This window comes from Salmo salar, chromosome 15, assembly GCF_965601325.2.
Source record: "Salmo salar chromosome 15, fSalSal1, whole genome shotgun sequence".
NCBI lineage: Eukaryota > Metazoa > Chordata > Actinopteri > Salmoniformes > Salmonidae > Salmo > Salmo salar.
Genome location: NC_138305.1, coordinates 50,169,659 through 50,188,335, shown reverse-complemented (window position 1 = coordinate 50,188,335; position 18,677 = coordinate 50,169,659). Strand labels below are relative to the sequence as shown.

Here is an 18,677-nt window from a genome sequence, read left to right as displayed (position 1 = left end):
CTCTTGGCCAGCTAACTTTAATGTTACTTGCCTTCATCACGTTGTCGTCAGTGGAAATGGCGCTAAACTTCTCAGTGCTTTCATAGCTCCTCAACTTGGTTTTGAACTTGCCAAAAGTTGTCGGCTCGTCACTCTGCGTTATGTGGATGGCAAACGGCTTAAATGATTCGGGAAAACCTTTCAGAATCATTGCAATCAACAGCCCGTCACTTAAAGTCTCTTCAGCATTTCTCAGTGCTGTAATAGCCGTCTCAGCACGAATGATATAGTCCGTAATACTTTCGTCAGCGGCTTTCTGAAGAGAAGTTAGTTCAGTGTAGAGGCTAATCACACGTGGCTTCCCTTTACCTGCATAATGTTCCCTCAATATCTTCAACGCTTTTCTCCCATCATCTGCTGCTTCTCTCATTATCAGGGAAAGACTTTTATCATCCAAAACCTGTATCAATTCGGCGTAGGCTTCTTCATTTTTCTCTCTGTCTTCTTCATCTTCATCCACGCTCAATATGGCGGCCTTTAGCCCAAGCAAACGCAAGTGCCTCAAAAACTTTGTCTCCCATAACTCGTAGTTTTTTTCATCTCCGTCGAAATATAATCTATTCCATCGGCTTCCATGTTCCCTCCTGGGCCCATAACCTTTTGGTGCTGACATCTTCAGGACAGGAATACCGGTTAACTTAACGGAGGAATAAACACACATGTTCATCATTGGTGTTTTAACCAGAACGGGGGAAAATGCACTTTATTTATTTTCGCACATGCGCAGTCATACATCTCTCATAGGGCATGACTGTACCAGTGTAAGAACACAACTCAACAACATATTAGTCCACATGCCAACAGTGTGTCAGTATCCTTACATACATGAAAATATGCATACTGTATGACACAGATACGGGTAAGAACAAAGTCATCTTCTCTCTAACACTTTAAATGTTAGGGGTTGACCTTATCGGACCCTTCACGAAATTCAGGAATGGCAACCGCAGGTGTCTGACGGCGACTGATTACTTCACCAATACCCGTTAACATCAGTAAAGAAAGAGAACATGCTTAACTCTAAATTCCTTTCTGTAACGCATTAAATAGGGTGCTTGGAAGCAAAATTGATTTGCATGCTGTATAATACCTATCAAGGACAAGACTGGCGAGGCCACCTCCAAGGCAATGATTGACATCTTCAACACCCACGGTGCTCCTGAGGTCATCTTGAGTGATCGAGGTCATGAACTCTGGAGCAAGGTAAGGATATTATAGGCTATACTCTGTCACCAACTATACTGAACAAAAATATAAAAGCAATATAAATGTAAAGTGTTGGTCCCATGTTTCATGAGCTGAAATGAGCTTATTTCTCTCAAATGTTTTGCACAAATTTGTTTACATCCCAGTTAGTGAGCATTTTTCCTTTGCCAAGATAATCTTGACAGGTGTGGCATATCAAGAAGCTGATTAAACAGCATGATCATTACACAGATGTACCTTGTGCTGAGGAGAATAAAAGGCCACTCTAAAATGTGCAATCCATAGATTATTGACTGATTTCCTTATTTGAACTGTAACCCAGTAAATTCATTGAAATTGTTGCATGTTGCATTTATATTTTTGTTCAGTATATATAAATAGCCAAGTCTAGACCAACAATGCCTTGTTCGAGGACTGGGGGGTGAAGGAACAGGTCTCCGCTGCATATCATCCACAGAACAATGGTTTGTTTATGTTTTTTGACATTTTTTTTTTCTTCTTCCTATAATCAGACATATTTCAATATCCTACATTGTCAATCGATATCCCTTTCCTACCCCCTCCTCCAGGTTTGGATGAACGGACCAACCAGACCGCTAAGACTGCCATGGGCAAGTCGCTTGACGGGTACCAGGAACGGTGGGAGGACAACCTGAAGGTAATTCCCTTTGCACACAACAACAGTGTCCAGGCCTCCACCAAGTACCCACCCTATTGCCTGCTGTACGGACGGGAGCCGCTGTTGACTGAAGTAAACAAAACAATTGTAAATACAATTAAAGCAAATTATTGCATATACTGTAGTCATTCAAATTTGTGATTGACTTAATGTGTTGTTGTTTGTCTATACCTATTTTTGTATAACTTACTTTCAGATCACTGAAACTCCACCTGATGTGGTGGAAGTTGTCAAACCAGATCAGAACGCCTTCGAGGACCACCTTCAGGTACGGGCTAAGAAGGACGTGGAGGTTTTTGACCAGTAAAAAATGATTGTCTGTTGTTAATTTATTTTCTGGCCCTCTAAGAGATATGTAAGAGATGGCTTTGTAATAATATAAAATATATTTTTTATTTCTGTTATCAAACATAGTGAGACTGAACATCGACAAGGCACAGGAGAAGCAGAAGGAGAGCTACCGGAGGAGGATCAAGAATGGGACCAAGTGCTTCAACATCCGGGAGAATGACTTGGTTTGGAAGAAGGACGAAAGGTAGGCAAGACCTGGGAAATCTTGCTGCTCTTTCGCTCCTAGCTTAGGGTCACCATCCGTTAAGGTGAATATTAAAATCTCATGTAATAACTATTTGCATTTGCACACAAAATAACCTGAAGCTAGTTTTAGATTTTCCTAACACTGATATTTTTCTCTTTATGTCTTCCTAGGGTTACCTCGTGGAAACAAACAACCTCCAGTTGGAGCAGTTGGACGGTCGACCACTGAAAGCTGGACACAACTGTTTGGCTCAAAAGCATTAAGAAGTAAAGAAATTCCACAAATTAACTTTTAACAAGGCACACCTGTTAATTGAAATGCATTCCAGGTGACTACCTCATGAAGCTGGTTGAGAGAATGCCAAGAGTGTGCAAAGCTGTCATCAAGGAAAAGGGTGGCTTCTTTGAAGAGTCTCAAATATATTTTTGTTTAACACTTTTTTGGTTACTACATGATTCCATATGTGTTATTTCAAAGTTTTGTTGTCTTCATTATTATTCTATAATGTCGAAAATAGTAAAAATAAAGAAAAACCCTTGAATGAGTAGGTGTGTCCAAACTTCTGACTGTTGCTGTATATATAAAGAAAACGTATCTTGGCCTATACCTTGACGTGGAGAGAGAGCTTTCAACTAAACCAGGCCCGTTATTGAAAATTACATAACCTTTGAGTTTGCTTTTTCATCCCGCCAGCCCTGGCTCCTCCTCTTCCCTTTACTCTGCTTTTGATCTCCAAGGGTTCTACCATATTCCGAGACTGAGGCGACTGGACAAGACAACAACCAGCTTGAGAAAACTTCAAACCCCCTTCTGAGACTGGCTACCTGTCGAGGACAAGTGACAGGAAGAATTAGCCCCTGCACCTCCTGTCTCTTGATTCTGCCTCTTCCCCCTCTCCTCATCCTTTAACTCTTTCTCTCCTCTCCCTCCAGACGAAATTCTGCATCTAGTGACATCTGATTGACCAAAGATCTGCCCACTCATCCCATTCCCTCCTCTCTTCTTCATCTCTGGAGAGCTCCTCCCATTCCTTACTGCCCTCATCAACTCCTCTGATGTAAAAAATAACAGACATATATCCTTTCTTTTATTTTCTATGTCTACCATTAACATTATTGCATGTCTAATCGAACATTTAATTTAAATTCAAGAAATAACTAAATTTTGACATACCTGATCTACCTGAAACCTGTGTGTTTGCTTGTTTACGTCTCTGTCTCATCCCCTGTTCCCTTTAACTGCTCCTGTTCTCCAGGACCTAGGGGTTCTGCCTAACACCCAGACGTGGCTCCACCTGATGTCCTCCATTACCAACCACCCTCCAACTTTTCATCATCTACAATTACTCTTATTGTCATGTTGTCATTATCTGCTAAAAAAAGTTTGCTTGCTGTATCATACTGGGCACATAATATGTGAGATACACAGATGGACTAAAAACACTAGCAATGCAAACACACAAAGAGAGCAGCAGTGCCTGGACTTCGCGTCTCCTTCTTCAAGTCCCCCTTTTGAGACTGGCTGCCTGTTGACAACAAGTGACAGGCAGAACTACCCACCCACACAGCATCCATCTCCTCTCTATTTCACACATCAGAATGGAGTATTTCAGTCTATGATTGCCATGTGAGTGTATACAAAATCTGTGAAAATAAATGAGTGACACACCTGTACCACTAAAAGATCAAAATGTATATATTTAAATCTTAAATATTGCCAGGTTGGTTTTCATATCTGTTTCACAAGGTGTTCATTGTTGTAAATTGTAACGTATCCCTTGATGCTATTTGTTAGTTCAACATTATTCATTTCCTAGGACCTACACTATGTACATATACAGTATATTCAACCACAAGGGTGTACTAATGAGCTATGCAAGATGGGAAAAACTGTATCATAATGGAGGACTACTGAAATAATATTATTTCAGTGTAGACAAGACAAGGGAAGGGAAGCTAAAAAAAAAAAACATGTCAACAAGACAAGCCAGTGTATGAATCAAATTGATTTGCATATGAATGGAGTGGAAATTCGATGACTTTGTGATCTGTAAGTCACATTAATGTGTCAAACAGATTACACGTTTTCTTTGCTATTTCCGAAACGTAGCAACGTTCATATTGTTGAAATGTTAACAAGGTACCCAAAAGTAGTTTGAAGTAATGTTTTCATCTTATTAGCTGAACAAAACTAGTTTAAATCAGCTTTTTTTACATAGCGGGATGAAAAGAAAGTCATTTTGGCTGTAATGATCTCCAATATTCAACGCATTAGGTCATCACACAGTGGTGATTTTAGCATGTCAATCTTGGTGGGGCAAAAAAGAAATCTGGGATGCATGCCAGCAAAGCCACAACACAACACACCACTAAACAATATTAATTGCACTATACCACTGCTACACCTGGCTATCAGCGGAGCCTTGTCTGGCTGCGAAACAGTTCATTCAGCCTCATTTACTGCCTTTAAAAGAAAAATGCTGATATGGCTGACTTGCTTAAAACAAATGTGGTTTCTACTGACAATTGAAATGTACAAACTATGGCATAAGGGGACGACAAGCGGACAAGAGGCTATCCGTAATTTCGATTAAGACATTAATGAGCGAGCTAGGATGGACGTAGTCAAAATAACTATTTGTTAAGCACTTTTTAAATGTACAGTGACAGAATTCAGAACATGGGCCGTTCTTACAGTGTTCTCCCTGTACACCAAGTCAGAACCAATAAATAATGGGGGCATATAAGCAGACAAGCAGACAATGAAAGTGAAATTAGAGGTGAAAAGGGACCAAATTATTAGGGCGAGGCACATGGGCTACTAACAACTTACTACACAACATACACCTAGTGTTACTTCCTTAGTTACAGTATACATATCTCCCTGGCATATTACATCATTTATGCAGCAGCGTACAAGACATTTTTAGACTCACTTTGTTGTGCTCTGCTCACTTGAACAGGAAGGTGGCACAGCGGTCCTGCGCGGGCAAATGTTGTCATCAACTGTCATCAAAGTCTGGCATTTATGGTGCTTTATGGTCCCAGACAATTGGGAACTCCAGAAAAAAAAGTTGAATCATGATGACGTCAGTGATCTACAGGTCGTAGCTCTAGAAAGAGGCCTGAGTTCCTGATTTACAATTTCGAGTCGGATGAAAGTTCAAAACGTATTTTCCCAGTCGTAGCTCGTTTTTCCCGAGTTCACAGTTGTCTTGAACTCACTAAAGATTTTGCAGTTCCAAGTTAACAGTTGTTTTGAGCACGGCACACATCATGCTTCATTGACAGCATGGCCAATGTTGAATGTTTATAATTTTAAACAAGGAAAAAAAAATAATAATCTTAGACTTGGGACCACACAGCCACAGCCATTCCACTGAATAGCAGGCTAATGATTGCTTTGCAATGCTTGCAGTTAGCCACTGATTCCTTCCAAACCACTCATTGTTGAATTTGCGATTTCCAACTTGTTGTGTAATGTCCAATGGCCGATGAGCACCGATACATTTTATCTCTAATTTCTCTTAATTATTTATCTTCATATGACAAGGATTAAAAAGGATTTGCCAGTAGATTGTCGACTTGATTCATGATGATGACTGCTAGCTAAGATTTTGAAAGTAGAATGTTGACAGGATCAGTCCAAACAACGCTACTGTAGATATAGCGTGATTTGACGTAATTGTATCTTGAGCCGTCTTGGATGGGCACATCTAATGTAACTCTATGGCAGCACCCAAGAGGCTAGAATTTTCGAGGTCTACCCTTAGACTTTGCGGTAACATAGTGTCCCCATGAGTGACAGAACACTGAGCCAATCACGATGCAACGCTCCGTATTTTCTGCTGGCTTGCCCCACCATCACAGAAAGCACTGTGTTAGACTGAAACACCTACATTTTGGAGCTGCCTTACTCAAGAAAACAAAAAAGAGACCATGTTTGTATGCGGCTTTATTAACTCAATGATATATTTTTTTTACCGTTCTGTAATCTGGTCCTGCACACATCCCATGCATTTCTGTTTGGATAGCATGTTTATCTCATGATCACATATCTCTTAAATCATGTTACGAGGCCTGTTTGATGACTTATGTATTTGAGGAAGCACTGATTATTTTTCACTCCTTAAAGTTTAATCTAAAAAGGGAATCAATTGAATGTTTTTCCTTCCAATCTACACATTCTGCTCTTATACGTACTGTGGTGGCAGCATCATGTTATGGGTATGCTTGTCACCGGCAGGGACTGGGGAGTTTGTCAGGACCAAAAGAAATTTGAAAGGCGTAAAGCCCAGATAAAAGTTAGAGGAAAACCTGCCTCAGTCTTCTGATTACCTAACCCTGGTAATTGTAATGCCAAAGACACACCAGAACGGCTTTCCAAAAGGTGTTTAGTGTTCCTGACTTAAATCTGCTTGAAAATTGCTGTCCATCAATGTGGACAACATGGATATATGTCTCAGTCCTGACTTAAATCTGCTTGAAAATTGCTGTCAATCAATGTGAACAACATGGATATATGTTGCCCTAAGCATTGTGCAAAGTTAGTAGAATCTTATTCAAAATGATTCACAGCTGTAATGGCTGGCAAAGTTGCTTCCACTAAGTATTAACTCTGTGGTGTGAAGACATGGGCAATCAAGACATCCTAGTTTTCTATTTTGAATAATTTTGAACATTTTCTATCATTTTTCTTCACACAGACAGTAGGCTGTGAACATCATTAGGGAAAAAATGTAGTTGAATTTTAAGGCAGCAAAATGTGAAGACTGTGCAAGGGGTGTGTAGACTTTCACTATGCACTGTAATTCCTAGTTGTTTTAATGCTATTATTTAATCTGATGCTTTCAGGCAGTTATGAACAAATCCCAGAAATGGACAATAGGCTATATAGCAATCCCCCATCTTACTGAATGATAACACAACCAAAACAACCAACGCATGGCACCCAGTAGGTTGGTTGGATTATCTTAGTTTAGAATGCTACTGAAGCCAAGAGGACGATGGGTTTCGAGTAGTAAGATTTTTATTTAAAAAATTGTCCTGAGTAATAAGAATGAATTATAAAGCACAAGCTGCAATTCACTATCATAAAAGCAAGCCAACTACCAAATTCTTATTGGAAATGTAGACCTATGGAGCTTGTCCTTACCTTTTTATCCACGTACTGAGTACAGTAATCTATCCATACACCAGGTGGCGGTATAGTCAAATAAAAACCTTCAAGAGAATGTACAGTGCATTCAGAAAGTATTCACACCCCTTGACCTTTTACACATTTTGTTGTGTTACAGCCTGAATTTAAAATGTATTACATTGAGATGTTGTGCCACTGGCCTACACACAATACCCCATAATGTCAAAGTGAAATTATGTTTTTATAAATTTTTACTAATTAATAAAAAGTTCAGAAGTAAAAATGTGCTTAATAACAAGTCACATAATAAGTTGCATGGACTCACTCTGAGCGCAATAATAGTGTTTAACATGATTTTTGAATGACTATCTCATCTCTGTACCCCACACATACAATTATCTGTAAGGTCCCTCAGTCGAGCAGTGAATTCCAAACACAGAATCAACCAAAAAGACCAGTGAGTTTTTCCAATGTCTCGCAAAGAAGGGCACCTATTGGTAGATGGGTAAAAGAAAAAAGGGCAGACATTGAATATCCCTTTGAGCATGGTGAAGTTATTAATTACACTTTGGCTGCTGTATCAATACACCAAGTCACTTCAAAGATACAGGCGTCCTTCCTAACCAATTTGCAGGAGAGGAAGGAAATAGCTTAGGGATTTCACCACGAGGCAAAGGGTGACTTTAAAACAGTTACAGAGTTGAATGGCTGTGATAGGAAAAAACTGAAGATGGATCAACAACATTGTAGTTACTCCACAATACTGAAAAGAAGGAAGCCTGTACAGAGTAGCATTCATCCTGTTTACAAGGCACTAAAGTAACACAGCAAAAAAATTGGCAAAGCACTTCGCTTTTTGTCCTGAATGCAAAGTGTTATTTTTGGGCCAAATCCAATACAACACATTACTTAGTACCACTCTCCATATTTTCAAGACTGGTGGGGGCTGCATTATGTGATGAGCAATGTTCCCTGTAATTGTTTTCGACAAATTTCAGGTCTGCTGAGCAACTTGAACATTGTGAACACTGAGGCTGTACCTGCTTTAAGTTACAGTTTTAACAGTGGCCAGGTAGGGTACTGTGGCTATTTGATCATAATGGAGCCCTACCAGAATGGCCTACCATCAAACACAATGGAGAAAATGCATCCCTTAACATTTTAACATGGAAATAGCTGTTCTATCATTCAGCCTACAGTAGCAGCCAATGTGTGGTGTTCAATGTAGGCCTACATTCCAAGAAACTTTTGAAAAAAACATGCAGGGCTTCACATTAACCTGTTTATCCACTTGTCCTTCAGACAAGGAGGTGACTGAAAATGTTGTTGTGTTGTTTGATGCAAGAAACCTTTACAAAATAAAATGCATTATTACAAAATGTGCACACGTGGATACATGCAGCTCTCGCTTTGATCTCAAAACAAGCACATCTACTCACAACCACTCATGCTGTAAACAGTCCAGTTCAAAGTAAATTGTACAGATCCATATATGGCAATGGTCTATTTGCATATAGGCCTACTGCAGCTCTGATTGTTTACGCCGCACTGGTCTGTGTAGAGTACAGGCTGTGGTGCGTGTCAACGCAATAGAATCCTACATTTAAATAGTTTGCTTTTTATTTGTGTTTTACTGGGCTGATGGTGCCTGAATCTGATGGTCAGTCTCAGCGGAGGGAGAGAGCAGCAGACTGAGGGTCTGTCTCTCAACATCCATCCACTCTCTCTTTCCTCCACTGACACTCCACTGACACTGTCTTCCAGCTGATGGGTAAATTTGAGTCGCACTGCATTATTTCTGCCTCATGCACAAATTCATGTTGCTTCTATGAACAGAAAAAGTGAAATATTCCTTGATATTAAAAAAGACCAAAGCTGCTAATAATAACAACGCAAGACTATATATACATTTTCCTACTCATTCATTACTTGCTTGTTGTAGTGCTGAGAGGAAATAGGAAGAAAGTGCATTTTATGGCTTATAAAAGTATTGAATACAAAGTGCTGACAGTGCTGAGTAATAACTTAAACATGAACTCGCTCATTAAAACAACAGCTTTTTGCTGTATTACTTGACAGTCTCTCTCTAGTCGTGGTTTCAAACATATCAACTTTGCTGTAGCTTTCTTTTACTCCTGCTACATTATTGCAGACACAATCATCTGAGCCATCCGATTGGCCAGCGGTAGGCTTCTAGTGCATTTGATTTGCTCTCTGGGCCACCAGGAAGGCAGAGTTTGTACCTTTAGACACATGAAATGGTTAAAAATGGCAGTTTCACCTGTTTTTTATGATTATAAATTTGCAAACATTTCTAAAAACCTGTTTTGCTTTGTCATTATGGGGTATTGTGTGTAGATTTATGAGGGGAAAAAAACTATTTTAGCAATTTTAGAATAATTCTTTAACGTAACAAAACGTGGAAAAAGTCAAGGGGTCTGAATACTTTCCAAATGCACTGCATTAATTTAAATGTCCAAAAATGGATGTACCAACTGCAGATGACCCCTTTAAGACATCACGTTTCAGCCCCTGCGTAGTGATAACTAAATGTTCAGTGATACTTGTAGATAACATGTTCCAAAACTGTTTTTCATATTAAGCAATATGTTAAGAATGGTTTATCACAGATGTATCCCTCTTGATTTAAATTAAGACAACACTTACAATATTGCTTAATATGAAAGCCCTATTTTGGGATGCATTACATATCATTCTCATCCACAGATATAATTCAACATTTTGAGATCACTATAGCCATGTTCCTATTGGCAGTTTGAAGTCCCATTTATTTGCATATCCGATTCAAATCTATATTTTTCCTGCAGTCTGAACAGTCTCTGGTCCCGTGTGGCTCAGATGGTTGAGCATGGCACTTGCAACACCAGGGTTGTGGGTTCAATTCCCACGGGGTACCAGTATGAACAATTTAAAAAAATATTATCTGGATAAGAGAGTCTGCTAAATGACTCAAATGTAAATAGCACATGGAATTTGATATTTCAAGCCACCTTTTGCATCTGAATGGTAAAATCTGATTTATTTGCTCTCTAGTGGTTTTTAGACTGTTATTCGGCATATCTTGTCACTTGCTAGCTGCTCTGTTGACAGTTTGACAAGAACATGTGGTAGATAACTAGCTTGTTAATTGTTTACAAACAAACTAGTGAATGCGCTGGAAAACCAAACAGCTACCTAACTACTGTAGCTAGTTAGCTGACTACTGTGGCTAGCCAAAAACAATTTGTTTTGAAAGTTGGATCATCTTATCCTTTGAGGCTTTATAAGTGTTCTTACCCTATGATTTTGAACATTCAATGCAACTGGGAAATGTCTATGGCAGGCATTGTTGTCACATTAGCTGGCGGCATAACTTCTGAGTGATAGGAAAAACCAGCACCACCACCAATCAGCCCACACCACTGCACACATGCCTGTCGTTACTATGACAACTAGCTTAGCCTTGTCAGCAAATTACTGCTGTCTGAACACGCACACATCCGATTTGGTCACTTGTAACCTTCTGTTTGGACAGTCAGTAGTCACATAACTGATTTGAGCGTTAAGGCCTGCAGTGTGAACAAGGCTTTAGAGGGGGCTGAAATGTGAGGGGTCAAAATAAAAAAAATCTGCTGCTGAGGGGAGGACGGCTCATAATAATGTCTGGAACAGTGCAAATGGAATAATTTGCCTAAGTATTCACAACCCTGGGTCAATACTTTGTAGAAGCACCTTTGGTGGCGATTACAGCTTTGAGTCTTGGGTATGTCTGTATCAGCTTTGCACATCTGTATTTGGGGATTTTCTCCCATTCTTCCTTGCAGATTTTCTCAAGCTGTTAAGTTAGATGCGTAGCGGAGGTGAACAGCAATCTTCAAGTCTTTCCACAGATTTTCAATGGTATTCAAGTCTGGGCTTTGGCTGGGCCACTCAAGCATCGCTTTGGCTGTATGTTTGTGGTCATTGTCCTGTTAGAACTTAAATCTTCGACCCAGTCTAAGCTTGTTTGCACTCTGAAGCAGGTTCTCATCGAGGATTTGCCTGTACTTGGCTCCATTCATTGTTCCCTCTATCCTTACCAGTCTCTCAGTCCATGCCGCTGAAAAGTAACCCCATAGCAGATGCTGCCACCACCATGCTTTTTTTCTCTCCAGACATAGCACTTTGCATTCAGGCCAAATAGTTAGATTTTTGTCTCATCAGACCACATAATCTTTTGCCTTATTCTCTCAGAGTTTTTCATGTGCCTTTTTGCAAACTCCATGTGTGCTGTCATGTGCTTTTTTTCTCAGGAGTGGCTTCCCTTTGGCCACTCTCCCATAAAGCTCAGGTTGGTGAAGTGCTGTAGAGACTGTTATCCCTCTGGCAGGTTCTCCCATCTCAGCCAAGGAACTCTGTAGTTCTGTCAGAGTGGTCATTGCGTTCTTGGTCACATCCCTGACCAAGGTCCTTCTTGCCTGGTTGCTCAGTTTGGTCAGATGGCCAGCTCTAGGCAGAGTCTGGGTTGTTCCATATTTTTTCAATTTCCCAATGATGGAGACTACTGTGCTCTTGGAAACCTTCAACACTCTAGAAATAGTTTTATACCCTTCCCCAGATATGCCTCCTCACAATTCTATCTCTGCGATCTACTGACAGTTACTTGGACTTCATGGTATAGTTTCTGCTCTAACATGCACTTCTTCTTCTTTAGAATCGGGTTGGCAGATCTCATCCAACTTTTAGGTGCATACACTGCTACCTACTGTACTGGAGTGTGAGGCCTAAATACATTACATTCCGGTAAATCAATATTGGGGAAAAGGAAAATCACCCTGCCAACTATTAGTCCTCACTAAAAAAATACACCTTCCCATTCCACCCTTCAACCCTATCAAATCCTACTCCAGGCCAACGGTCTGCAGTAAACTGCAGTAAACTTTGCAATCCCAAGTACCTCTCTGCAGCTGCCACCACAACCTCTATTTTCTGTGACTTACTTTCCATTTGGCTATGAATGCTAAGAAACCCACCTTACTGAAGCACATATTATGCCCATCTGTCTCTATTGGTCTCTGCCTACTCCTCTCAGGATCCCTCACCCTGTACCCATTATACTCTACCACTCTCTAAACTGCTTCAGCATACAACACTTTCTGTACTACTCTGACCCTGGCAACCTCAACCTGCCTTTCTCTCACCGGACATCTCCGATTTCCAGCCCAATGGGACCCCCACAGCTAACACGCAACTTTCTCCACCGATACTACACATTCCTTCGTCTCATGCCCTCCTGCACACTTTTCGCACCTAGGAATCTCCCTCTTACACACTGCTGCAACATGACCATAAGCTTGGCACTTAAAAAAAACATAGTATTTTCGGAACAAAAGCTCTCACGGGATAACTGATACATCCTAACTTGACCTTGTCGGGCAAAGACTCTGCATCAAAACTCAGTAGGACAGACAATGTCTTCTTCGTTTCACCACTCTTTCCACCGGGTCTGTGTCGCACCAAATGTCGGGCGTCACAGACACCGGGAATCTTCCATTTCAGCTGATCCTCCTCAACACTTAATTTCACTCCCGTTATCATGCCTTTCAATGCTCCAGAGAGCAAAGCAAGTCACAGTTCTTGTCACTAGTCAGGTGGTCCGGGGCGCCCGCTCCCTCAAGACAGAAGAAACACAATAAACCATACACTTCGTGTTACTTACACCGACTCAAAAGTCCCCAACCTTTTCTCCACCCAACCTGACACCACATATAGATGTCAGAATACAAGGATCCATTCTTTCCACAAATCTCAATCCCACTGGGCCAGAATCATCCTTGTCATCATCAGGATGAGGCTCGAACTCGGCGGTCCTCACTAGGTATCTCATCCTCTCTCGTCATGTTCCATCTCTGAACTACTGGAGCACGTCTCCCTCTTTTGCACTTGATGCCAACATTCCTCACCACACCACTTCCCTCTACACTCATCGCCTTCTAAGCGGTCATCACTGAACCTACACCGCATTTAATTAATCCTCACTCTCATCACATTAAATTTCCTTCTCTAGCTCTTCTGAAAATGTTGTGCGATCCTCCATTCCTTATTCACTCAAAACATATTCCACTTTTTTTCTTGTCTGCCATCTTCTCCTTTATCAGGCTTGTGCAAACCCATACTCCATATTTACTCATAATATGTTCCACTTTCATCCTTTTTTTCCCTTGTCCGCCATCTTCCCGCCTCGCCCTGACATGCACTGTCAACAGTGGGACCTTATATAGAGAAGTGTGTTTCTTTCTAAATTATGTCCAAACAATTGAAATGGCTACAGGTGGACTCCAATCAAGTTGTACTGACATCTCAAGGATGATCAAAGGAAATTGGATGCACCTGAGCTCAATTTGGAGTGTCATAGCAAATGGGTGTGAATACTTATGTAAATTATGTATTTTTGTATTTCATTTTCAATACATTTTCTAGCATTTCTAAAAACATTGAAATTATGGGGTATTGTGTGTAGATGGGTGAGAAAAAAATATATTTAATCTATTTTGAAGTCAAGCTGTAACATAAAAAATGTGGAATAAGTCAAGGGGTATGAATACTTTCTGAATGCACTGTATGTATATATGGCATATTTAAGCCATTTCATTGTGTTCTCCACATCTCAACATTTTAGGCCATCATTGGGCGTTATTTATGTAAATACAGCTTTGTGAAACCTGTCCTATTTGGCCCCATGGAGCTGGTTGGCGGCCATATTGGAAAAAGCTGCCTTACAGTGTAATAGGTTAAATGTGCAATGACACTATAAGTAAACATCTTTAGTTAGACACATCCTGGCTTTCTGTAAAAGTGTTGTTGTTTCATCATAAAAGCATTTTGTTCAAATAGGTTACTAACCTTCCTGCTGGACATAATGCATTCCTATGATTTTGCCTAGAGTGACGTGTACAGGATGTGTTTCCTGTCACATTTCCTAAAAGTGACACAGTATATAATATCATAGTATGTGTCATTGTAACCAGTTGACTTCAGGGAGGATATGGTAACTTTGTATTTAATACACCACTTTGAAAGTGTGAATATCACAATTGTACTGCAATTTCGGATGGTTTTTCATCATTGTTGCATTCATCATGGTAGGAACAAAGTCCTATACAAACATTTTAAACTATTTTGGGGCCATCTAGACCAGGGGTTCTTAAACTTTTTCAGCCTGGGACACAAATTAGAAATTGTGTTTTCCTGGGACCCGCTTATGAAAATATGCAACTATGCGTAAATATTGGTACATTTCATTACCCTTATGCCTTAAACAAATGCAACATAGACAAAAACAAATAACAATGAAATGAAATACTCATATAAATAGCTATTCATGTTTATTTTTCCCCATTAAAAACACCCTTACATATCTGTCTAGACTGGAACTGCTGTTAAAATACAATAAAAAAATGTAATTCTGAACTGGAATAAACTGATTGATTACATCACACAGATGTACTGTATAACAGAACACACACACAGTATAACACACACACACACACACACACAGGCTCAGTTTTAACAGTACAGATGAAAAATTATCAGGCCTACTGTACATCTTACTGTAGAAAGTATTGTTGAAAAAAAAGTCTAGGTTGGAACTGGTGCTGTTAAAATATCATAACTATTTGTTTATTCTGAACTGGAATAAACTGATTGATCAAATCACACAGGTTGAAGTTTTCAACAAGCATGTCTATTCTGGGTTTTGACAGTGTTGGAGGTCATGCTCAGCACTGAGTCTGTTTCTGTACTTGTTTTTTAAGTATGCCAGAGTTGAGAACCCTGGCTCGCATAGGTATGAGGTGCCAAACTGGATCAGAACATCTACTGCTTTTGCAGTCAGGCAGGAGACCACTTCCTGCTGTAGATAAGCAACACAGAACTGTGTGAGTGTGTTTGCCTCAAAAAGCATCTTGCTTCAATCAGTTTTATTCCAGTTCATAATAAAAACGATTACTTGTATTTTAACAGCAACAGTTCCAATCTAGATTTGTTTCCAACAATAATGTCCACAGTAAGATGTACAGTAGGCCTGATCATTTTTCATCTTCATCTGTATTTACTGTTACTTACGGTTACAGTAGCTTCCTAGCTTGTTTAGGCTAACGTTAGCTATTAGCTGTGTAAAAGGCCAGGGGATTGTTGAAAGAGAAACTCACATCTACTAGTATGAAAGACAGTACTCCCTTATTTCTGGTTATTGTCACCTGTTATAAAATGACAACAATACCTTGCTAACTGACTTTCTTTTCCACTGTCGAAGCACTGTTTCCTGAAGCATTCGGCCCTGTTCTGAAATAACTCCCTGGGTTTACCGTCATGCTGTGGATGTTTGGACAGGACGTGTCGTTTTATTTGTTTGTTTGTTTTGAGAGACTCATTACCAGTGGCGATTTTAGCATGTAAATCTTGATGGGGCAAACAAACCCCCAAAAAATTGATCCATGCCAGCAGACACTACACAACACAACATTAAACAATACATTAATTGCACTATAACGGCGAAAAGCGGTGCCCACAAACTGTTAGGGCCTACATAAAGTTGTACCAACAGCAGAGCTTTCCGGCACAATGGAGTGAATCCTTACCACTGCTACGCCTGGCTATCAGTGGAGCCTTGTCTGTCAGGGAAACAATTAATTCAGCCTTGTTTAGTGTCTTTTAAAAAAACATAGCTGATATGGCTGACTTGCTTAAACAAATGTGAGAGAAATTCATCGCTGTATTTGCGTTTCATGACGATTGAGCTCAGTCAGAACTTGTGGCTATCTTGAGTCCATTTGATGACAGTGGTGAGTGATGGCGAGTGGGAATGATAAATCAGTGGCTGACAGCGCATTATCTGCTGCTGAACGACAGCGCTGCAGCGTGTGGGTCGCGGAGGGATCTTCAAGAAAACGGCAAAAAAAAAAAAAGATCTGGTATAACGCGAGGCACACGGGCATCTCCCACTTACGTAGCTGCCAAACTTAGCAGAGACCGCTGCTAAACATAGAACGCACTGAACAGTGAGTGAGTGCAGTTGCACTTGGCCAAATCAATTCCAGTAATCAATAAAATAATTATACATGTACTCTGACACGTTGCGACCCACCATTGACAGGTCCGCGACCCATTACTTTAAGAAAGGCTGATCTAGACCCAAAACGTAAAAGCAGGTAACTGCATTTTCACATTGACGTATAGATGACGCTAAAGGCCGACCAGAGGATTTGCTGAAATTGCATTATATCTGGGGTTTTTCAGCGCGAAAAAGTATACAAGTGTGGCCATTTTCACCCTTCTATACCAAATCGAACTATTTTCAATCTTATCTAGCTAGTACTGGACTAGAATTTGATGCGAGGTGCATTACATTCTTTCAGCCTGGCACTGTAGCATGTCGTCGCCATGGAAACCTCTTTAGTCGCTGCAGTGCGTTTCCGTGGTGTAAACAGTATGTGCGTGTGCGTGGATTATGTTGAAAATTACAGGGCCGAGAGAGATATTTTCAAGGTGTCTGGCAAATGAACACGTAAACTATAACATTGTTTTTTGTTAGCTTGGAGTAGAGATATATTTTTCTGTTGTTGATAGTAATGTTTTTAGCACAGCAAAAAGGGCATAATCTGCTACTCACTTCACTTCAGTTAAACTCCAACCTGGCTAGCTAGCTACAGTATTAACGTTTTAGCTAGCTAACGTTACATTTGTAGGCTAACTTGAATCTTGATAGGTAGCAACTGTGGGTAGATGGATTTCAAAGCTTTGCTTTGGTAGTTATGTTGTTGTAAGATTGCTAGCTAACGTTAGCTATTTTGGCAAACTATTTTTCGGTTTACATGTAGAATTTTGCTTTGGCTAAGTCTGTCTCATCTGTTTATTAGTCAGCAGCAATGAATCACTTTCATCCATCGAAAAGGACTTCATCATTCTGTCACTTGGAACAGGTCGAAACTACTCTAATATAGGAAGTGAACTTGGGAACATTTACTTCTACTATGAAGTACTGTAGCTAGCTAGTTATTTCAAGATAATAAACGACGTATCTAAGTGCACCAGGGAACGTTAGCAAGCACGTAGGTCGTGTTATTCTAAAAAGCTAGCTAGGTAGCCAAACCAAACCAGTTGACGATGAGAGCTTTTCGTGGGAATTGAGTGCATCACTGTTTGCGATAGCAGGTGACAAGATGGGTGGGATATTAGGTGACATCTCACCTTGTGAGATTTAAGCATAGCTACAGTATTTTTTTCATTATTTAAACATAGATAGAAAGCTGTCAAATCAGAGGGAGATGATCATGCTTTTCGGATGTGCTTGGAACTAACGTTACTCAGCATCATCATCTATCACCACTGCTACCCATCAAGTTCCAAGGCAGTAACGTTAGCTAACATCAAATAAGCTTTCTCGTGGGTGGATCAGCTTTCCCCAAATCAAAGAATTCATCTTACACATTCACAGTTTGGAGCCATGACCATGACAAGGCTTTAACACTTGCGACAGCTGTTCCAAAAAGGAGACTAAAAACACAGATCTTCGTCAGCAAAATGACTTTGAACCAGTCCAGCCTGTTTGGTCAGGTAGACGATCTGCAAGACTTAACATTCATCGAAAGACCTATACGCAGGAGTCTAAAGGTATTTGACAAGAAAGTGCATAACTAACATTATGTTTGAAATATTGCTCTTCTACTATTTGTTCACTATATTCCGCGTGATGTTTTGTATGCCTTTTTCTCAGAAAATTGTCTTTGTAGAAATGCATTTGAAATGATTTCATACATCACTAAAAACAGGATTATAGGCTATGATTAGATATTCTGATATCAAAGCCTAGGTTTGTTAATGTTACGAATAGCCTATATGTATATGAAAATGTATATGTAGCTATGTCACCTTCATCTGTCATTTTTATTTTCCTTTTCTTTTTAGTTATGGTTCTGCTTTATTACAGCAAAACATAGGCACCTGCCTACACTTAGCCATTGTCATGACTTAGCCTATATCAAAACTTTTAGTTCCTCGCACAAATAGTCAGTGGAACATGCTATCGCACTGTAGCCT

At 40.0% G+C, this 18,677-nt stretch overlaps 1 protein-coding gene across 3 annotated transcripts in view; it reads left to right on the top strand.

Moving 5' to 3' along the window:
• Positions 1-16,882: 16,882 nt before the first annotated feature.
• The window catches only part of ppp4r4 (protein phosphatase 4, regulatory subunit 4), a 152,532-nt gene continuing 150,737 nt past the window's right edge, over positions 16,883-18,677 (top strand). Inside the window, exons 1-2 of one of the 3 annotated variants that reach the window (XM_014145076.3) lie at positions 16,883-17,126; positions 18,076-18,251. In XM_014145076.3, coding sequence (XP_014000551.3) covers positions 18,162-18,251 — 90 coding nt within the window. In that variant the 5' untranslated portion in view covers positions 16,883-17,126; positions 18,076-18,161. Of the gene's footprint in view, positions 18,252-18,677 lie in introns of all 3 variants that reach the window. The other 2 variants (XM_014145077.3, XM_014145078.3) reach the window with 2 other exon arrangements.